Source organism: Lampetra fluviatilis, chromosome 44 (assembly GCF_964198595.1).
Source record: "Lampetra fluviatilis chromosome 44, kcLamFluv1.1, whole genome shotgun sequence".
Taxonomy (NCBI): Eukaryota; Metazoa; Chordata; class Hyperoartia; order Petromyzontiformes; family Petromyzontidae; genus Lampetra; species Lampetra fluviatilis.
Window position 1 is genome coordinate 8,198,970 of NC_136318.1, and position 23,748 is coordinate 8,222,717.

Sequence of the window (23,748 nt, forward strand, 5' to 3'; positions counted from 1 at the left end):
ATATTCATTGTCTTTGAAACTGATTGGTCCATAGGTTTCTTTTGAGCCTAGGCTCAAAAGAAAGCGGTCTCTGGTGTGGACCAATCAGTTTCAAAGACAATGCATATATTATCAGAGTATTTTTTTGTTTGCATTCTGACCACAAGTATTGTGATTAATGCAGACATGATTCCTTGTAAAAGGTTTCAGGTTGGTGTTTTAACATCTCAACACCTGTTTTGTTGCCAGAAAAAAGGGGAAACCTTATTTTCATATTTTGGTACTGGCAAAGGTGGTCCCGTGATGTACATTTATGTAATGTTCATCCGTCTGATGTTTTTTTTAATGCCGTGACCGATGTGTAAACGTACAAGAGGTCTATTCTGATTTACAAAGAATCATGAGACCTCCACTCTCACCCATGTGACAGTCAAGTTTAAGATACTGTTCCATAATTGTTATACATTAATGGGGCAGGGAAAGAACAAGATTATTCTTCTTCTCAAGTTCAATCTAATTATAGTAATATACACTTCGGAAAGATATCCGACATAACCACTGCCAATTTATTCACTTACACACTTAATGGCATAAGAATCAATACCTTCCCCTGTCCATTATTTACAACAGTTCCAATTGATCGTGCGTGCCCGTGATTGGAGAATGAGCCTCAATCAATCTTAATCCCTTTTCTTTGGCAGCATCATTTAGCGTCCTCCGTTTCAGCCGTCAGATCCAAGGTGTTCAATCTAATTGAAATTATGAAATTTTCCGAATTCATGTCACATTCATTAGCTTCATTTTCACGCACAAATGTTCGGGCCAAGTTGTTCAGTAAGGAAGGGAGGAGGGTGACTTGCTGTATAGAGTGGCCGATCTTCAAAATCAGACGTGAAGGGCGAACCATATAATTTTACTGACTTGCAATTGAAAGAACACGTGTTTACAATGTGATGCTTTGAAAGCACTGGGAAAATATTGCTTTTTTCCAGTCTGAAAAAATACCATTGCTCTACATGTTTGCCTTGCTATTATAAATTGTATGCTATAAGGAAGTGTTAACGATGATGGCTGAGGTTTTTATGACTTGTATTTGCACGCCATAAATCATGTAATACACTACGTTTTTCTTTATTTGGCTACTTCATAACGCGGGTGCTGGAAAGCTGCATTGTTCTGCGGAATTTATGTATTTTGTGCAAAAATAAACCAGGTTGATTACGCACGCATTAAATGACTTCTACTATTTCATTCGAAACTTTCCTACACATTCGGGTGATAACAAATGTCCCCATCCCGACTCCGCAATTGAATGGATTTTCAGATTTCACAATAATGTCCAGGATGTGGTGAAAGTAAGCAGCCTCTAGTGGCTGGAGGAATTACACGAACCCATTGCATATAACATTTGCAAATCTAAAAAAAAAAATTCTTAGACGTGTGATTCGGTGCATGTGTCGATGGCTTTGTAATCGATATCAATCCGTGCATTGCTGCACCGTTACAACATATACTATGCGACAAAAGTTCAACACAGTACATGCATACAACACCACGTGCATAGAAGTGTCACACGCGAGGGTTTTCTCCAGGTACTCCGGTTTTCTCCCACATGTATAAACACTCATACATTGGCTGAAAATATGTTTATATACATGAAACAACAAATACACCCCGTATAGCTTTCGCAGGCTTTTGGTGCAAGTGCTGTTAGCGAGTAGCACCTATGAAGGCCTGCACCGCACAAGGGGGTGGGTGGCCAGCACCTCGCCCGACCGCCTTTGTCTCCCTCATGGCGATGTTTACACACCACTGTGCCAGGTACTCATTTGAGGCTGAGTCAACCTAAGGGAGGCCTAGAACGGATTCAGAAAATCGTCACTGGAGTGTTGTGAGATGCACTTTGCTCGAATGACGCTGCGACACACACACACATTGATTTTCATGATGTATTATTGTGTACGTACAACAGCCCTTTCTCCATCCACTGCTGGATGACGGCCTCCAGGTGGGAATTAAATTACTCCACGACGCAGGTGAGCCTGGGTTGGGGAAGGAGTCATACCGGGACCGATTCGGATATCACTCGCCACCGATGTTAAGCATGTGGCCTGTTGATAGTTAGATAACCACGACACCCCCACTTCCTCCACCCCCCCCCCCCCACGTTGTCACAAACATCGAGGGAAATGTAGAGGCAAAAAATAAGCGACTGGTTAGAGGCATTTTGGGACTATAATTGCATTGACAGTGACCTCGAAAATTAATTTTAACCTGAAAACGGATTGCTCATTTGTCTGAGCAGTTGGTCTCGTCAATGCAAGTCTCCCGAGGTAACCAATTTGACAAAGTGTGCGTTTTACTGTCGTAGGCACCGCATCCAGATATTCTTTTTTGTTTTGCAACAATACACGGCGGCAAATAGACGATGTTTTGTAATCACGCTAATGGTTCACGGCACACTTTTGCAAGCGATTTTTGTCATACGTATGTACTTTTTTTTTAATAAAATTAAGTTCTCGGACAAGAGAAATAATAATAATAATAATTCACATGCATGTGTCTCTTTGGGCGGGAAATTGGCTGAGTGGGAACGCATCACTTGTGCTCGCGTTAGGGGCCATCCATAAATGACGTCACGCGATTTTGGACGATTTTTGACCCCCCCCCCCCTTCGTCCCACGGCGTCACAACAAGTCAGACCCCCCCTCAAATATGACGTCACAAAGCTCTGCCCCCCCCCCCCCCCAAATAAAACATGCTTCAAATCGCTATAAACTATTGTCATTGTAGTGCGTATTTAATGTGGCGCTGCACTCTGATGTTGTAGGAGAAAACATTTATTAAAAAGTATTTTTGATTAAGTAGAACGTGTTGTCTATCTATATATATAAAATCGCAAATCTGTCTGTCTGTCTGTGTGTCTGTGTGTCGCCGGACCATACGCAGTTTCATTGGACGGCGGTTGCCCCTGGCAACGGGTAGCATTCGCTGCGGGGTGGACGCCATTTTTAATTTCCCGTTAAAAATATGTGCACGCATTAACACGCGACTCTGAGCTAAATTCATCAAAGTTTCACGTCCTCTTCACTCCCCTCCCACCCCAATGTGTGCAATTACTATTATAGGGTCGGTAGATAATAAAATTATAGCGATTACACAGTATTATTGTAGCGCGGGGGGGGGGGGGGGGGAACGGCACCCGTACCCAGCCTCAGCCGAGTGGGCTATTTAGGCGAGGCCGGAGGCTCTGCACGGTACTAGGCCTCGACACCCCACCCGCGACGACTTTGTGGTATAAACTCCATATACCCAGCGTTGCCCGGGTGGAAAATACATTTAAAATCTTATGAATACTTTCAAACATTACATACCAATGAAAAAACAACTGTGTAATTACTTTTAAACCGACGCGCCAAGAATCGATTCTCTGAAACGCGCAAAGAAATCGAAGTTTGTAGATTCCTTTAGATTCCGACGATTCCCGTTTACTATAAGTTGGTTAAAGTCGATATAAACTGCTACGAACGGGAAATATCCGGCGTTGACCGGGGCAAAAATGTAATTAAAAACTCCTGAAAAAATAAAAAAATAAAATTACAATGAAAATGAAACTCTATCATTCAAAATGTAAACCCCCAACATGCCAGGAATCGATTCTTTGAATCGCACAAATGACTAATCGAAGGTTGTAAATTACTTTAGGATCGCGCTTCCTGTTTAATATAAGTTGCTTATAGAGTTGAAATAAACTGCTACGAATGGGAAATATCCGGCGTTGACTGGGGAAAAAATATAATGGTGAGGGGGGTTGTGAGTGGCGATTGTGAGTGGTGATTAGTGAGTGGTGAGGGGAGGTTGAGTGGTGAGGGTGAGTGGTGAGGGTGAGTGGTGAGGGTGAGTGTTGAGGGTGAGTGGTGAGTGGTGAGGGTGTGATTGGTGAGGATGAGTCGTGAGGGAGAGTGGTGAGCGAGAGTGGTGAGGGTGAATGGTGAGGGTGAGTGGTGAGGGTGAGTGGTGAGTGGTGATTGGTGAGCGTGTCATTGGTGAGGATGAGTGGTGAGGGAGAGTGGTGAGGGAGAGTGGTGAGGGTGAATGGTGAGGGTGAGTGGTGAGTGGTGAGGGTGAGTGTTGAGGGTGAGTGGTGATTGGCGGGGTGTGATTGGTGAGGATGAGTGGTGAGGGAGAGTGGTCAGGGTGAATGGTGAGGGTGAGTGGTGAGGGTGAATCGATTCTTTGAATCGCACAAAGGACTAATCGAAGGTTGTAAATTACTTGAGGATCGCGCTTCCTGTTTTATATAAGTTGGTTATAGAGTTGATATCAACTGCTACGAATGGGAAATATCCGGCGTTAACTGGGGCAAAAATATAATGGTGAGGGCGGTTGTGAGTGCCGATTGTGAGTGGTGATTAGTGAGTGGTGAGGGGAGGTTGAGTGGTGAGGGTGAGTGGTGAGGGTGAGTGGCAGAGGTGTGGACTCGAGTCATGTGACTTGGACTCGAGTCAGACTCGAGTCATGAATTTGATGACTTGCGACTCGACTTGGACTTGCATAAAAATGACTTTGTCCCACCTATGAGATGTGGACTCGAGTCATGTGACTTGGACTCGAGTCAGACTCGAGTCATGAATTTGATGACTTGCGACTCGACTTGGACTTGCATAACAATGACTTTGTCCCACCTCTGGTGAGTGGTGAGGGTGAGTGTTGAGGGTGAGTGGTGATTGGTGAGGGTGTGATTGGTGAGGATGAGTGGTGAGGGAGAGTGGTGAGGGAGAGTGGTGAGGGTGAATGGTGAAGGTGAGTGGTGAGTGGTGAGGGTGAGTGTTGAGGGTGAGTGGTGAGTGGTGATTGGTGAGGGTGTGATTGGTGAGGATGAGTGGTGAGGGAGAGTGGTGAGGGAGAGTCGTGAGGGTGAATGGTGAGGGAGAGTGGTGAGGGAGAGTCGTGAGGGTGAATGGTGAGGGTGAGTGGTGAGGGTGTGTATATATGTAAGGTTATTCAGAAATATATTTTTCACCCGGGCAACGCCGGGTACTGCTGCTAGTATTCATTTAAAGTTGCGCATTTTGATGTGACGTCACATTTCTCAAACCCCCTCCCCCTCGTCACACATGGTCACAAATGCCTGCCCACCCCCCAGGTGCGTGACGTCATTTATGGACGGCCCTTTATTACACTTGGAAGTGAAGGAGTGAAGAAACACAATCACATCGGAGGTGCAGCCACAGCATGGACGTTGGGGGTGGGATCTCCAACTCTGAAGGGTGTCCAACGAGCGAACGAGAGGTTGGACTCCTACCTCTTACGAGACGCCATTTTTCTTATTGGTTGCAATTGCGAACAATATCGATATCATACATTAGTACATCTAATCGGCACAATCATTGGTTCACTGCAGCTCAAATACTTATTCATTCATGCGATGTTTTTTTGTTTTGTATAAACTCGCCCCCACTAAAGAGAGCATCGCAATACTTTGCAGGAAAATTAAACTAAGGTAGCCCTATCTAGAAAATCAAGACATATCAAATATAAAAATGGGAGGGCATATTCAGTCCCTACGAGGCGTGAGGTGAAGTTAGGAGATGTCCCCATGTGTGAGCTCGGCATTTGAAGGCCCGAGGACCAGAATCGGTGATTTCGCCGACAATGTGTTCATCGGGGAGGCAGTTCCATATATCCAGACAGCATCGTGAAGAAGGGTGCTTCTGCCAGGGAGCAATGTTCTGGCAACTGGAGGAGGGTGGCGCTAAGGGCATGCCTTGGCAGGGTGGTGCATAATTGGGTGGCACGGCGTGGAAAAGTAGGCCAAAACACCGTCTAGAGGGGCACTCTTGAGCCTGCCTCTAAGTGGAGTCGCTTTCCACAGCAGTGACATGAGCAAGAAATTGCAGGGCTTAACCTTAGCATATTAATGCTAATTTTGTTTTACAATTGGCAGCATAATTTAGGAATGCCCCACAGCATTTGTGCACTTGGACAGTTAAAATAATTAACACCATTAAATTGGGTTATTGACGAATGTGTTGAGTGTGGGTTTTTTTTCTCGATCAGTGTGTAAACCCTCTGAGAGGATGAATACAATAACTACCCGTGGTATTCGGAAGGCCTAAACCAGGGGTCGGCAACCAAAATAACAAGAAGAGCCATTTCTTTCCAATTCGGTACAAAATTCAGTATTTCAAGAGCCGCAATGCATCTGAGTACATACTGTACATACGTACATATTGTCAAGAAGCAGCCCGTAAAGAGCCGCATGCGGCTCCGGAGCCGTAGGTTGCCGACCCCTGGCCTAAACAGTTGTCATTTTCACAAGCTTGAGAAGGGAAAACTCTGAGAGAGAGAAAAAATTGCAGCAATGTTGCGGTGAACACTTTACAGGCTGTGGCTCGTGTGTCTTCGCAAAGCCTCGGGCTTAACGGAAATTAAAAAACTTGTTCAAGTAATGAGCAAAAGCCGAAAGAAAAACGGTACACAGGGATGTATTTTATTTTTCTCGAGGGGAAACTTTGACCCATGTACATTCTCCAGGGTCTCGCTTACCCCTCTCTCTTGCCGCAGGGCTTGGTAAATTTCCGTCTCTTAAGCAGAACTCTGACATATAAATCCATTGCAAAGACGAGCGAAATAAGAGCAGGCTAACGTTATTATTGCGATTCGTTTGCGAACAGGGGTTTATCCACTGAATACAAAATCACTGTCTGAGCCATTGGCAACTGTTCTGTATTTCCACATATAATCAAAACTATTGTTTTATTTATAGATTTGAAGCTTTCGTGACTGTAAGGATTCATATTCTTAAGTTTATTTTGGTAAAGTCACGTAGGTAAAAATTTTAAATTGAAATTAATAAAAGTTAAATAAAAATAAAATAAAAATCACGACGTTTCGGAGGCAACACAAGCTTCCGTCTTCAGGTGGAACCGTCACAGCACGATTGCTGTATCAAGTCAGACTTGTCAGACTTGTCAGACTTGATACAGCAATCGTGCTGTGACGGTTCCACCTGAAGACGGAAGCTTGTGTTGCCTCCGAAACGTCGTGATTTTTTTTTCTTTTATTTTAATTTTACTTTTATTAATTTTTATTTTTTACCTACGTGACTTTACCAAAAAAACCTAAGAATACTATTGTTTTAGTCCATAAACTTACTGATTTTTGAAGTGTCCAATAAAATACCAAAAAACATTTGTTTAAGCAAAGTAACTCTGGACTGGTTATGCCCTTCTGGGTCTCATCAGCAAAATCATGATTGTGAAACAAATGCTGTTGTAATACCAGATGATCTTGGCCATAGCTGTGGACTCTTTATGATCCGCCCCTACTGGACGTCTGTGAAAAAAGAGCTTCATAGCTCATCGGATTTCTCCCTGATAAATAAAGATTCTGATTCTGTATCCGTGGGTTTTCTCTGGGTGTTCAAGATTCCCCCCACACGAAGCCAAACACTGATCAGTAGTACGCATTGGCAAACCATGTTAACGCAGGCCTCTCCTGTAAACATGTGTTGAGGCTCTTTGAGGCTTTTCAGGGAGATATACGGAATTGTAATTTTTCATAAAAAGTTTAAATTTACTTTAGAACCTAGAGCTTAGTTTTGTATTGGATCCTGGGTGAACGTGAGTTGTGCTACGGTGTTTTTCAGCAACCAGTCCTCCCTGCCTACTCGGCCTCTCCCCCACCCCCCAACTATCCGCACCTTACCAACAAATCAACGGATGAATTGTAAGCTTAAGAATAAACGTAATTAAAATAACTGACGCATTGCTATACCTCTATCACCCGGGCATGACCATGGGTTACCATCACTCACACTGGTCGTTTAGTTCAGGGGGACTCCTGCAGTTAAAGTACCAATTGAGTATGAATGTGAGCATATTCCATGCATTGTAGTGACATATATTGGGTCACTATGGCGTTAAGCGCCAGGTACTGAGAGAAGAGTGCAACTGTACGTGTTAGAGCCTCTCTCTGGCACCAGAGTATGTGGGGCATTGAAGGGGGCCCTTGGGGGCATGGTTCTGGTGACAGAGAGAGGGCAGTTGAGGACGTGACAGTCTAGGTGAACCCGAAAGGGCACGTGACCAGGACAGAATAATGAGGGGGGCCAAAATGTGGCGAGAGGGACACGTGATGTATAGCCCAGAACCTTCTAGTCGGATCTAGAAGGGGGCGTGGCTTGAGGGCGGAGCCAGGCCACGCTCAGGGGCATTAAAGGGAGGTCCCGAGAGCCGATCGAGGCTGTCTTCTGGAATCAACCCGTCGGTGCTACGTTTCTTTGATCCTCGGTCTTCGGTCTTTACGCTCAGCATCATGGGTCAGGCAGTGTGTTACTGACTTACCCGGTTATGTAGTTACCCCGTTTTGGTCTAGTTAACCAGTGCACGTTTATGTAGTTACCCTGTTGGGGTGTGAGCATAAACGTGTTGCCTCCAAGTTCAAGTGTATGCCTCCGTGGAACCCACTACACGTGGACAAGGAAAAAAAACGAAGGTTATTCTTTGACTGTGAATTCATAAAACCATCATGATTTAATTTAAATAAATAATATTTTTGCTTTGCTATATTAGATTAACAAAATACATTTTATTTTGGGGTCACATGCACGTATCAGCCTTCAGATATTAGCTCAACCTAATCACCCTAATCAAATAATCTTTTTTAAAAATGATTGTAATTAGAATTAGTATATGACCTTAATTATCTCACACAACTGTCATTTACACACCAGTAATTAAGCTATGTAGCTTGTTCATCATACAGAATAAAAAAAATATGTTCACAATTCATCAAAGAATAAAGGCCTTCTTTTTCCATGTCTGGATTTACATTAATATATCCACATATATTTATAAATGTCACTTAATGCTGTATAATAATAATGTTCAGCCCGTTGTCAGACCACTTCTGGACGAAGGCCTCCTCATGCTGTCAGTTATGGGGTTTGTTTTACCAAAGTGATGTATGTATGTTGAAATTCTTTCAGACCGTATGTGGGTTGGTGATCATTGTGGGTTCGTGAAGGGCAAGGAGGATGAGGTGTAACCGGTTCTGATATCACGACTGATGTTAGCAGTCGCCGGGAATCAAACCCGGATCACTGCCCTACTCTGTAAATAAGCACCGTTGAGTTGCGGGTAGCACAGTTGCTACAAACGGTGGTCCAACGTTACACGTTTACTGGGTTAGTTCACGGCGCAGCACGCATGCCACTATACCACTGCTGCACTAATATAATATTAAAATGGGAAATATATTCAAGTACAGCTTCAAAGATAAATGTTTGTAAAGGCTCTCGAAACAGAAGTACTTGGTCTCAGTGCACAGAGACTTGATGTTTACAAACGCAACAGGTCTGAGTCTCACCAGGAGTAGAAACAAATATACTTAAAGTGCATGTGCTGTGTACATGTACAGTACATGTACAGATCTACAGTACATGAAAAAAAAACACGAGGGATTTAGTTTCTTTATTTCAGAGTACAGTGTAGGATTCCCAGTGGGAATTTAACAACAAAAATAATCATCCTAAGCCATATTGTAATGCAATACAGTGTGACTGATTCGTTATGATCGGGAATTCTGTCAAAATCACCACCGTTTTGTCTTACAGCTAGAGCGAGATGACATCTTATCTGCCTGCGTGCTGGCAGTCTCTCCAGCCAGGCTTTACTTTGGAATTCTAGTTCGCGTCTAATTTTAGCTGAGCAGCAAAATCAATTTGCGACAATATATTACGTTATTGTGATGAATTATAAAACATGCCCGTCACCACGTGTAATGATATTCCTGTAATGACCTGCAATGCATTGTGCTTGTAATAAGTAATTTCTCCTAACATTGCTATTTATTTTATTATGTCACGTCAATGTAATAAATCTTCGGCGAAATCTGTTCATCCTGTCCAGGAACGTGTACGTATAAGCATTGCGCATGAGCCTATCACTGAAAACACAAACAGTAGCTTCTTGGTAAATAATAAACGGTAAAGGTGCAATCGGGCAAATTACTTATTAATTGCTTATACATTTTAATCTGGAAAAAAAACGTTACGTTGCATGAATGGGTACACAGTGGTACATGTCCTGAGAGCGCAGCCCTACAATTTATTGCACTCAGCCACTGCTGGCGAAAGGGCTCCCATGAGAGTGGACTTGAGAGATTCTCTCTCTCTCTTCACCGTGGGGGGTGCCGCAGTGGCGAGATGTTAACTCCCTCGCCTGGTATACAGGAGGTCGTGGGTTCGATCTGAACCCTGGCGGATACCTGTATATTTGGAGTTTGCATGTTTTCTCTCTCGCTCCATGATCGCGTATATTTTTTCCCCAGGTCCTCCAGTATTTCCCTCCACATTTAGAAACGTGCGTTTTAGACGATTTGGCTGCTATGCATTTCCATGTGCTAAGCCACTTCGTTGAGCTGTCGTTTGTGGCCAAGTCGCTTCTCAAAAGAGCTACATAGCTCAATGGGACATTATCTGGTGAAATACAAATTTATTTAGGTTATAGTTTTAGTATTTGGCCTACAGTATATGTGGGGCCAGATGTCTTGGAAGAGGTATTTGCACCCACACTTTACCGCACCTCACGTGACCTGCGGTAGTGGGGATGGAAAAAAAAAGTATCTTATTGCTTCAGCGGGCACGCGGGAAGATCGAATCGAACCCCAGGGTAGCTACTCCTGGTAACATCCAGATTGCTTGGGTTTTTAACCGTATTTTCAGTCAAGCGTCTCACTTTAATTAAAGAAAATAAAACAAATGCGGTGGAGCGGTGGCCAAGTGGATCGCGCCCTGCACGATGAACCAGGTGACCTGAGTTTGATTTCTAACCACGGCTAACATCGGGAGCGAATGATATTTGAAATGGTCTTGCACCATGCTCCATCCTGCATTGGCCAGCTCGGTGAGGTGTGGCCAAACAACTCATTTGTATGGCGTGGTATGGAGATGATTTAATCCAGCTGTGGATAACGGGCTGGGAATTGCAAATGTTCCATAAAATAATAATAACATTATGCCCCTTTCGTAATTTTATGGACGACAATCTTTCCACACAGTGTCAGTTCGGGGCTTTGTTTGACACGGCTGAAGATGAACCCTGGCCTAGACTCAGACTTAACTAGGTGGGTTCATAGTGCAAGTGCACCACCACCCTATTTAAATAATATATACTTAAAATGAAATCAGTTAAATAAATCACTCTGTCAAGAGCAGTTTTTTGCCAGAAATGTAAGGCTGCCGCATCCATTACAGGGGGAATGTAATCCTGTGCAAAGCAAAATGTGTACTACATCCTAATATTACACGGACATAACAGCATTGAAAATAACCTGTCATCGCTGTACGGTGCACTATTTATACAAACGAGAATTTTAAACCGTAACGTATAACCTTCCTGAGCGGCACACACGCAACGAAATGCCGAGCATGAAGAAAAGAGAAAAAACAACTCGCGACTTTGCGAGTTTCTTACATCGTGGCGAGTGCTGCTTTCAAGTGCGGTGATTATTCTGTTCACTGGAACTCAACCGAATTGTACAGCCACGAATTGGGGTGTGGGAGACATGCCGCCCGTTCGGTCCATGTTTCATCGATTACCCCGAAAAAACTATTTTCATTTTGGCCCACCGCTGCCGAAACGTAAATGTAGTTCAGGAACTTGGCTGCAGACGTGGCACAGTAGTTAGCACACTGCACTATCACCCTGGGACATACATTTGATTCCCAGGTACGGCTAACGTCAGGAGTGAGTGAAATCGAGAGGCTTTTCCTTCACCAACGCACGCTGAGCAGCATGGTGAAGTATGGTCAAACAACCCCCATGATAGACAGCTGCGGGGTGGGCTTAATCCAGTAGTTTGTTGGCAAAGCCTTGTAAATTATGACTATAATAAGGAACACATAGATTGAATATTTGAAAATGAAATGTCAGCTGGGTCACGTAGTTGCATTTAAGAAAGCACTTTTTAAGATAACTGGTATAATATTAGAATAGGTTTTCCCTTTTTCTGGCAACAAAACAGGTGTTAAGATGTTAAAACACCAAACTGAAACCTTTTACAAGGAAGCATGTCTGCATTAACCACAATACTTGTGGTCAGAATGCAAACAAAACAAATAATATATGCATTGTCTTGGAAACTGATTAGTCTACACCAGAGATAGCTTTCTTTTGAGCCTAGTCTCAAAATGGTGTTAGACCAGAGGACGCCAAAAGGCGTAGTGGTATAATATTGTTCTGTGCAGCACACTTTTGCAAAGCTAAGCAGTAATCCATCGGCATTTTTGGGAACCATTTAGCTGCAATTTCATTTATCATAAATGGGATCTGCCTCTTGTGTTTAAGATTCTCATCCACTATTCTTTGCTGTATATTGTGGAGAAGGGGGGGGGAACACATCTTGTTGAAATTACCACTGGCATTTCCAGAGGCAAAGGCTCGCTGCACGGTGGCATTTAATTCACATGGGAATAAGAAAGAAAAACCCCAAATATATATTTCTCCAATGCTTCCTCAAATCCAGCTGTCACTTAGCAAACGAAGGCTCACAGTGATGTATTGTGGAAATCCGGCGCAAGCGTTCCTCCACATTTATCAAAGTTAGCCCTGTGGCAGTTGGGCCATGATTCTCAGAGGTCCGGCCGTGTATTTTCGTATTTTTCTTTTAAGCATTTTTCATTCACCGCATGCCTGTGGTTTCTGCTTTTAAGACTCACTTTGACGGCACGCATGGGGAAAATCCGGTGATCTCATTAATGCTGCATTGCCAAGCAAACCAAGAATAACTCGTCGAGAACACAAACTCTCTCTTACTTTGGATGAAAATTAGCTTCGTGTTCATTTTCCAAACTGCCAAAGCACAACCAGTGGCACGGATCACAACTCATTGAACGATTATGGGAAGTATGCTGGCGACAGCACTGATTGCAGAATGACGTGGGAAAGGCAATTTGTGTAAAAGGTACACAAAAAATTGCATGTAAAAACAGTAGGAGTGATAATTATCATAATAATGCCTATTATTTACCCTGTAAAGCCTCGCCGAGTTTTCAAGAATGCATTTTCAGGAGGTCCCTGCATTGGGATCTTTGGCCAGTGCCAACCCGATGCATACGAAACCCCGGATTTGGCCCGTAATTAACAATTTTTCAACACGGTGTTTGTTTCTCATAACCTAACTGTTCACAGTAGTTGGCGAGGTCCTTTCGTTAACTGCACGGCTGACAACAGAGTGAAGGCCCCATTATCACCGCCGCCACGTTTTCTCCATCGTTGTATTAACCACATTCACGTGCTCCTGGAGTAATACCTATTCTCACATTGGGTGAGAAGTATTTTTTTATGTGGAGAGGCAGATATATGAAGGTGGCATTGCTTCTAGATTTGAAGCTTTCGTGACTGCAAGGATTTATACTCTTAGGTTTTTTCGGTAAAGTCACGTAGATAAAAAGAAAAAGAGATATAAATATTTATATTATTTAAAAAAATTTTACCTACGTGATAAAAAATGTATAGAAATATTTATATTGTTTTTATTATTTATTTTTACCTACGTGACTTTACCGAAAAAACCTAAGCGTATGTGGCATTGCTTATTTATTTTGTTCCCATTAGAGATTTTTTTACGAGACGTAAAACACTTTTTGCTCCAGATTTTTCAAAGAAATGTTTTTCATACCTTGTTTGGATATTTTGGTAAATTGAGATTGTTTTAAAAAAGTGGCATCCCTCGATGCCACGGGACACCCAGTTTTTTTTAGGTAAAACGCAAAAAAATAAAGCGGTATTAATTATTATGTTGGATTATCCAAAGCAAAGCAAATAATTCGGACCATCTGATTTTCTGATAGCTTTTTCAGCTAATATGAAAATTCCCAAAAATCAGGAGCACATGCGGAGTTCACACACACGCACGAGAAAAACGAGTTGGTGCAAACAATCGCCGTCTTGTTTACTCCGCATATCGTAATTGTACTCCTGGGAAAATCACACGATTAACAGTACAGGCTATAAAGACCCCCCATCACAATCGTGAAACACGCACTTGCCTTCCTATCAAGCCAATAATATGGGCAAAGGGTGGTTCTGCTGGGAAAAACGAAATTCCCAGAATGTAATCTATATAGTTATACATATACTAGCTTTACTACCCGGCTTCGCCCGGGACTTGGATTCACCACGCCCGGCCGCCTTTGTCTCCCCAGTGGCGATTTTCACACACCACACCAGTTACTCGTTTGAGGCTGAGTCGACCTAGGGGAGGCCCAGGACTGGTTCAAGTAATCGTCACCGGTGGTGGCCATGAGCGGGAATCGAACTCGGGTCGCCGGGTTCGTAGCGCAGCGCGCTAACTACTGCACTACAATGCATGACGCTTCCACGTGCGCGAGTCACGTGACAGATGTGACGTCACAGCTCACTTGCCGTGCAAAATATATGCATTATTGCGCCCCCCACCCCCCCGCAAAAAAATATACCAAAGTCTATTTTTATATTTTTTGCATGGTGTACAGTCTGGAAAGTACCCACATGGCAAATTTCAAGTTTGTTGCATGTCGGGAAGTACGTTAAACATTTTGAACAATAACATAATCACAAATTTCCCTTTTATATACACACTAGAGTATGCATTTTGAATTGAGACAGCAATAATTCTCAGTTCTGGTGGCGAAGCAGCTTCTGTCTGTGCCGCCAGCCCCTGCGGTGGTGTTTGACGCGTGGCGTACCGTACACTACATACCAGCGTGAGATACCACCGCAGTAGACACACAAAATTAAACGAGAGCGGTATCAATATTTGAAATTATTAATGACGATGGGGGTCTCGCTTTTTTTGCCAAAACACGCTGAACCGTCCGCTCATGTTTGTCCTGCGCATCAAAATTGTCATTGGCTTTGTTGATGAATGCAAACACGTGTGCAGCATCAGGCAGCTTTTTACAAATACAGTAGAACCTCGGAGATCTAACGCACCAGAACTCGAACAAATCGGTGTTCGAACGATATTTCAGAACATTTTTTGCCCCGGAAACCGAACGAAATTCGGAGGACGAACGGGCAATCGCGACTTGAAAGAACCTGTACGGCTGAGACGCGCATGGCCAGCATGCATGATGCTTGCCCACACAAAGGTTTTACCGTGTGAGAGGCTCAGTGAACACGGAGCTCTCACCCAGTGCAGACCCGCAAAACATCGTTCCTTAACTTTTTCGTGAATTTGCTTTATTTTAGTGTTTTTTGGTGTTCATCCATACACAATGTCTCCTAAGATAAGGCAGTATCCAACCGAGTGAGCAATCTTTTTAATGATAATGCAATGTGTTATTTTCGAAAGATCCTAAAATGAAGGCAGAAACAAACCTCTATAGATAAGTTTTTAGTCAGAAAGAGCTCAAGTGACTCACAGTTAGTGGCAGAAAAGAGGCACAAAAGAGAAAGAACCCCGGAAGGGCAGTTACCCTCCTTACTCCAGGTAAAGTGAAGTTCAATGTTCATTTATTTCATTTATTCCATATATTTGTTCCATTTATTGACTGTGTTACTTGTTTTTGTATTATTTTATGCATGTAATTACTGTAAACTTCGTGTAAAAAGAGAGATATTTCTTGTGTCTGGAACCAATTAATGTCATTTATATGAATTCTTATGGGGAAAAGTAATTTGGTGTTCGAACAAATCGGTGTTCGAATGGCCTTATGGAACGAATTAAGTTCGATCTCCGGGGTACCACTGTATCAGCCTTCGCGGCGTGTTGCCCTGTTTGGGTTGCATCAGCCAAATGAACAGTATCGGTGGGCTGTTACTCTCAAACATCCGAACAAAGGAATGAATCAATAGAATAAATCAAAGGAATGAACCGATGGTAGACAGCTGTGGCGGGACATACGTCCGGCTAAGTAATATTCTAAAAAGTCTGTCAGAAATTCTGAATTATTCAATACCACCTGGAGATCCGAAGTCGATAAATAAAGGATTTGCATTTCAAAAAAGCAACTTTAGCCCACAGAGAAGACCATCACACGCATTGCAATCTGCTTTTGAGATTCCTTTAATGGGTATGATATTTACAAGAACAATTTGAAGATAATAATCATAATAACCTTTTCTCAGGCGCGACGGAACTGTTTCTGTTCTAACAAAGAACGTTCATTCAATGCCTGGCTGAAACGATAACTAACATGTAGTTTATTCGTTATATATCTTAATGTAAAGATTTTGGCATTAATTATAAAATGAGCACAAGTATGACGAGTGTAAGATATTGATATTCATTTCGCCAGCTTGTTTTGCCTTTCCATATAGCCTTGTCACACAACTTGCAGAAAATTAAATTGTACGTAACTTCAAAATTAACAGCTGGTTGGGGATTAAAATTCGCTTTTTATCTGGAAAATAATCGTTGCCCGATTATATGAGATCGCTCGTAGGTTTTAATTTTACAAACTAAATTACTCGAATTTCAGAAAGCATCCATAGTCTTCAACGACAAATGTACAACCACTGCAATGGCAATTAAACGTAATCTTTCTACCATACATTGCAGATAATAACTTAAATGCAATGTTTTCATCACTAGTCAAGCTCCAGATGTACTCATTAAAACATGTGAAAGTATCTAATATTTGACTCAGAATTCCCATGACCATACTGCATGTTTTAATTGCCCGTTATTGGTAATTATTACCATGAAAAAGAAATATCACTTAACACATCTTCACTTTTGTCAGCGAAACTTCCGCCCGTATCCAAATGGGTACACATTTCCAGTCCGCTAAACCTGAAAAAGCTAAATTGAATAATAATGCCAAAGCAGCAGTATTTATTTAAATTTCTACTATTCTACATGATTAATAAAAACAAACAAAAAATTGTGACATTTCAATCCTATGCACTTTGTAGGTATTTCTTTCGTTTTTCACGTAGTTTTTTCCCCCCCTCTTCTTACATTTCATAGCGTTTTGTCCGGAGAAACGTCTCACCCAAAGCAAACATCTTGAAGCTTGCCGCAAAGACGAATACGAAGTTGAAGACAGCCCAATGTGCAGACGAAGAAAATTAAAGTATGCTGAACGTGATTTTTTTTTTAAACGGATTCCAAAAAAAAAACGATTCAATAATTTATTTGCAGGGGAAAAAAAACTACATTTTAAAAAAATCACTTGTGGCGTCGTCGAACATTCCGGCTGAAATGTAATATCGTGCATTGTTGAACACGTATTCGTTGCAGGCCGACGCCAAGGCAAGTCTTCTCAGTTTAGGATCACACGCAGAAGTTATCGTGACACTCGGAAATATTTCCACTCCCGATATGCACGGGGGACAAATCCGCGCGTTGCCATCAGGGTCGCTCCCGTGTGCGTTGCAGCCGCCGCCGCCGCCGCTGCCGCTGCTGCTGCCGCCGCTGCTGCTGCTGCTGCGACCTCCCAAAGAGTCCCCGCGTCTCCCGCTGCGTTCGCCCTCCAACCGCTCCGTGTCGTCGCCTCTGCTCCCGACGTCGCGTGCGATGCCCCCCCCCCCTCCTCCTCCACCCCCAGCGGGATTTGTCCGAGAATTATGAGTCCCGCTCATCATCCTCTCATCCACTTCCTGACCACTATTGGGTGACCTGTAACCAGAGCGAGCAGGATATTAGTTAAACAGCCATTCATACAGAAAGGTTAACAATTAATACGCTTTGGTTCTTTCGGTAAAGTCACGTAGGTATAAAATAAAATACAATTATTTTATACCTACGTATGGATTCCTGCAGTCACGAAAGCTTCAAATCAAGGTTAACAATTAAGTTAGACGTGCACTGCCGTGGACAACGTAACATTAAGAATGGACATGATCCTACTTTAGATGACCTTTGTCGCTGTCTTTTTTGTTTGATAAGACAGCCACAATCTTTTTCATGGGTGTAGAGATTTGTGCATCGCACAGTGAAGGTGGCAAAAGGTGCGGCGCTGAAACGTATCGCTCACGCCATTGCTGGCGGGATAAGGGGCCCTTCCCACTTGGCGAGAGCTCCGGAGAACTTCACGAGAGAGTGCTTTGGCCTACTCTTCCAGGCTGGCCAGACACCATGGAAAAAACTATCGACAATTTGTTCGATTTATTTGACCAGAACCCCACTTAGCTACGTTGCTCTTTTTTCAGAAGTGATCTGGCCACAAATGATAGCTCAATGAAGTTGCTTATCACCCTGTGTACATTTATAGCAGCCAAATGCTCTAAATGCACGTCGATTTTAAATGTGGAGGGAAAAACTGGAGAACAGGTATTGTCAGGGTCGGGAGCGAACCCACGACCTCCTGTATACCAGGCGAGGTAGTTCATATGTCGCTACAGTGAGGTGTGGAGAGGCTTTCATTCAGCAGTGGATCGATCATGGTTGTGCACGGTGATATTTAAATAAAAAGCAAGACTGTTTAGTTGATGTTTCCTCTTAACACGTACAGTTTATACGTGTCTATCTATTTACGTGCTAATTCTCGTCATTATCCCGTGAAATGCACAGGAGGCATAGTAGAGCAACATTAATCACTGAATACAATGGCATGTAACCTCGTCGCAAAAAATTAAACTTTAATTCAGGATAACACCTCTGGAATAGCTAAAGAGCGTTCATGATGTGTTTGAGAGATGCCAAATTTGGCATTTGTGTCTCTTGCATGGCTATTTTTTCCATATTTTCACTGCGCTGCACAGAAGCTCAGATATAGTAAATGTAATTATGAAATAGCAGTCCAAAATAATGTCATTTGCAGCATCAACACAAATATATATACTTTTTAAAGAAAGCTAATTTACTTTTAAACCCACATTTATTTCGAACGAGCAGCGTTAGAGAGACGATTTTGAAAGTTTAAGCCAAGCAGATTAAAGATGATTAAATAATCACAGATGCGAAATGTTTTTTTTTGTAAATGTGTTAGTGACAAACTTTTCACACCTTAGCAAATCGCATTTTTGGAAGAGCTTGCCTAATATTTGAATGAGCACGTTCTCCATCCACAGTTAAATCTGGTAGATGATCCGGATTACCGATATAACTGCAATTGCGGAAAGTGATGCTATTATCTCTACGCCCGCACCGCTTTAACCATCAGCTGTTCCTCACTCATTGGGGGGGGGGGGGCAGGGGGGGGCAGCGACTCGGTATCCACGTGACCGCAATCATGGCGGCACGAAAACCGACAAATTCAAGACAATGGGAAATAACAGACGGCGCAGTTTACATGGGATGTTGGCTATCAACAACAAGGCAACTCCTATGACTAATTGGGAATGGGACGCAAGCGTAGGATTGATCACCCTGTCGCTGGCCGCCTTTGGGGAGGGTGTATAGTATGAAAGGCTGAAACACCCTAGGAACCAAAGGTTCACTACTGACGATGCGCTCCCCAAATTTCACCAGGCTCACTGTTCATGAACTCTTGGAAGTGCTTGCACAAAGGATAGTAACATCTCATCCTGTGTTCTTTAAAATCTGAATTCACGGATCAAACTGCACATAACAAACGATTCGGTGATGTTGCTGCTCCTGCCGCTGCTGCTGGCAGTGGTGCACAAGCACAGCAAACAAAAAAACAAATAACTCAACAGGTTCGTCAATGAGAACACAGTGGCCTTAAAAAGGAAAAAAAAAACATGTCATAGGCCACGTTTCGGGGCAATTGCCGTTCTTCAGTGTTATTGACGAATACGTTGAGTTCATTCTCCACACGGGTAATTAATTAATGATGTTACCCTAAATGTACGTATGTACGTTTTGCATGATCGGATTATTTTCGTTTTATCCGGGCCACCGCTCCACCCACGATGCCAGATAATGGACAGCTGGCTGTACAGTGGAACTCTTCCCGGCTTCTGTCACTCGAGTCCGAGCGACGATTCAAAAAATCACGACATCAGGCTCACGGGTTGTGGGGTCAAAGTGTGGGGAAGCTCCCACCTCGTCCAAGAACAACTTCCGGCCTGTTTGGAAAGAGTAGGCCAAACACCCTCCCAAGCACTCCCTAACCCGAGTCAATAACCTGCTGTTGTTTGTGTTGTTGTTTATGCGAGACTGCGTGCCAGTTGTGCGGTGCTCCATGCCGTGGTTAATATTGGCACGTGCTTGGGCCGTGTCCCGCTCACCCACGGTGGCGGCACAAATACGGGCGACCTTGAGCCCGGTGAGACTTCTTTTTGGTTTTCTTGGCTTCCCCACCCTCCCCACCATGCCCAATTGTATTGCAACAGTGGCTATTGGCATCCAGGACGAATAAACGTCAATGCGAAGACATTGCCAAACAGCGCATCGCCCCCGCGTTAAGAGAACGACGATGATGGCTTATGAAAGAAAAGTGCCGTCGCAGAGAATGCTTGCAACCGAGATCCCTTCATTTGACCTCTCGTCCACACGATGGATAGATGCCCGTCACGTGGCAGAGCTGGAATTTCATCAAATTTGGTTGAGATTTTTAAAAAAGCAAAGCTTTTGAGTGTGCACGACCAATGATGGCGGGCTCAGATCATCAATTTCATATTCAGATAATAGTGTAGAGGTGTAATTGTGGAAATGTATGGGCACGGATGGGCAACAAACACAAGGGGCGTGGCTAGGGCCGTACACAGAGGAGGTGCTCACACCGACGTCCGCACCTGCATCCCCCACGGGCCCCTCCCGGGGGCCGAGTGCTATAAAAGGTGGTGAGCCGGAGGGCTCGAGGTCGAGTGTTAGCTTTAACCAGCGAAGAGTGAAGACCAGCTAGAATAGGCCCCGGAGCTCCCCTGGCTCGCTGTCCTTGTCAGGACCGACCAGGGCAAGCCGGTGGCGTGGCCCCGAGAGCCCAGACTGACGTTCTTATAAGAGCCGGTCTGGAGACTCAGGGTGCCGGGATCCCAGCTTGACCAGGGCTGGGATAGGTAGCCTCCCCTAGCTCCGTAGTGGAGGACTCGGGCATAGGTTAGTGGGGTTAGATGTTGCGTCTCACTGTTAGACGAGTGAAGGGGACGATACCCCTCTAAGTGCTGTGTGTACCCGTCACTGTGCACAAGTTGGTGTTAATAAATAAGTGTGCCTCCGACCCCGTCGTCAAGCCTCCTAAATACTTACTACAATAGTAATAATAATTTCAACTTGTAACGCACCAAATACATAGCTATCTTAAGGAATAAATTCTGCATTAACCACACAAACTTGTGGGGAAAACATGTAAACAAACACGCTCTGATAATATATGGGCATTGTCTTTGAAACTGATTGGCCTACATCAGAGACATCCTTCTTTATGGCCTAGTCTCATCAGTGCTAGACCAGACAATGCCAATAGGTGAACAGGACAAGTATGTGCAGTTAAATTTCGATTTAAAGCTTTCGTGACTGCAGGGATTCATATTCTTGGTTCTTTCGGTAAAGTCACGTAGAAGGGCAAACACATTTTCTTGCCGTGGTTTTCACACCTGATGATGATTGCTTGTGTTGCAATCGAAACGTCGTGAGAATTTTATCGTCTTATTTTTATTATATTAATGTTTTCCCTTCTACGTGACTTTACCGAAAGAACCAAGAATATGTGCGGTTAATGCAGACTTTATGCCTTGAAATAGATATATATTTGGTCATAATAAAGGTTTTTGGGTCAGATCGCGTTATTTATAAATGTGTCGTAACCCTCCACCACCCGACACGGCCAAACAATAAAAATGTGTCACGTTTTTCAAAGGACAAAATAATTAACTTCTTTAGCCCACCGGTGTGTTGAAGAGAGAATCAACAGCATTTTAAAATTTGAGTAGTACGCCGTTTCGTTGGTAATTACAATCAGCTTCATCGGGCAAGAATGGTGAAGCTTTTCTGTTGCTTCCGGTCTTAAATAGAGCAGCATCAGGGTGACGTCATCATTTAATTCAAGTCAATCTGGTGCAGTGATTCGAGGCAAAGAGGGGGAGGGAATTGTAATTATATAGATTGGTAATCATTCAATTGTTATTCATTGGTATGTGTTTCCCTTATAAGGAATTGTAATTGTATTTATTTAATAATACGCTTCCAGACCGCATTAAGCCTGTAGCTGTCAGAGCGATTGAAGTTATTTCTGTTTGGTGTTTATTTGTCTATTTGGTGTTTGAACATCTTAACACCTCTTGTTTTTTGGCCAGAAAGGGTAAAGCCGATGCTTATTTTTTCATCATTTTGATAATGGTAAAAAAAAGTTCCCGTAGAGATTGCAACGTGCCACTGCACAGTAGTCGTTCGATCTCGAAGAGCGAACGACTCAGAGGTGCAAGGAACCACCGGCAAGCAGGAAGAACAGCAAGGTGGTGAGCCGGCACTAGATTCTCCCTCCAAAGCTCTGCGATCCTCTCTATATTAAGGTGTTATCGGCAAAAATTAATGAGCCTTTACACGTGGGAGGAGACTGGAGCATCCGGAGGATACACACGCGTGCGAGGGGACAGCACGACTAGGAACAGAGGGAGTCCACGTTTTTCTGTACCTCCTGCCCCTGGAGAGCCAGGACACAGTTCCTCCCCGACGCCCACGGGAAGGGAGCTTAAACAACATCTGTGTGTGATCCACCAACTCTCGCTGCTGCCTCTACATTTGTGAGTTAGAGGCCACGTACACACCCACCACCAACTCGTCGAAAATATCTGCGAGCATTCACCAAAATATGGATTTTGCAATTCCTATGGTCAGACTTAATCGTGTCGTAGAAATGTGGATTTTCCACCACTGGCTGCCAACAGAGTGTTGGATTAAAGGCCACGTCCATACCCACCACCACACTGGCTAAAATATCTGCTAGCATTCAGCAAAATATGGATTTTCCAATTGCTATGGAGAGACTCAATCCTGTCATAGAAATCTGCTGCCAACACAGTGCTGCATTTACAGCGCACGTGCATACCTGCCACCGGCTCAACACTCTGACCCCTGACCCCAGCGAGACGACACCGGCCTTCATCGTAATGATGTACGTGAGTGCGGTCATTATTTTGGTAAACCAAGTACTGCGCTTTGTATTTACCCAATTCGTTGAATTAATGTAACTGCATTATCTCCGTAGCCACTGGGTGATACAAATGCAAACCCAAAACACCGGATCACGATAAATATTGCGATAAAATATATCTCAGTGACACCCCATTCATCTAGAGGTAATACCTGCTCTTGTCGAGAAATGCATTACGATATTGACCATAACTTTTGCGTTCATTTTGCGTGTATCTGTTAGAAAGCCAGACCTCCAGAGAGCATGTAAAGTAAGCTTCTGGCTTTGCAATACAAGCACACGTGTGAAGTGTGTACATAAAACGTGCATAACGCAGCGTGGAGAGATGCGTGCCTGAAATCAATCGACACGAATGGAACCAATCAATGATTCCAAGAACACAGGATGAGATGTTACTATCCTTTGTGCAAGCACTTCCAAGAGTTCATGAACAGTGAGCCTGGTGAAATTTGGGGAGCGCATCGTCAGTAGTGAACCTTTGGTTCCTAGGGTGTTTCAGCCTTTCATACTATACACCCTCCCCAAAGGCGGCCAGCGACAGGGTGATTAATCCTACGCTTGCGTCCCATTCCCAATTAGTCATGGGAGTTGCCTTGTTGTCGATAGCCAACATGAGTATTTGTTTGCTATACATTTCCACATGATAATAAGCCGCTTCGTTTGAGCTATCATTTTGTGGGCCAGGGTCGCTTCTGAAAAAGTGCTATAGAGCTCAGCGGCCTTCAGAATCAGAATCTTTATTTTAGACCGGAGAAGGAGGAATCTGATGAGCTATG

The 23,748-nt window shown here is 43.5% G+C and overlaps 1 protein-coding gene across 3 annotated transcripts in view; it reads right to left on the reverse strand.

Annotated features, from left to right (window-relative positions):
* Positions 1-16,011: 16,011 nt before the first annotated feature.
* LOC144947354 (chemokine-like protein TAFA-2) overlaps positions 16,012-23,748 on the reverse strand; it is a 128,140-nt gene continuing 120,403 nt past the window's right edge. For all 3 annotated transcript variants that reach the window (XM_078876630.1, XM_078876628.1, XM_078876629.1), the window contains one exon: positions 16,012-17,592. In XM_078876630.1, coding sequence (XP_078732756.1) covers positions 17,581-17,592 — 12 coding nt within the window. In that variant the 3' untranslated portion in view covers positions 16,012-17,580. The remainder of the gene's footprint in view (positions 17,593-23,748) is intronic.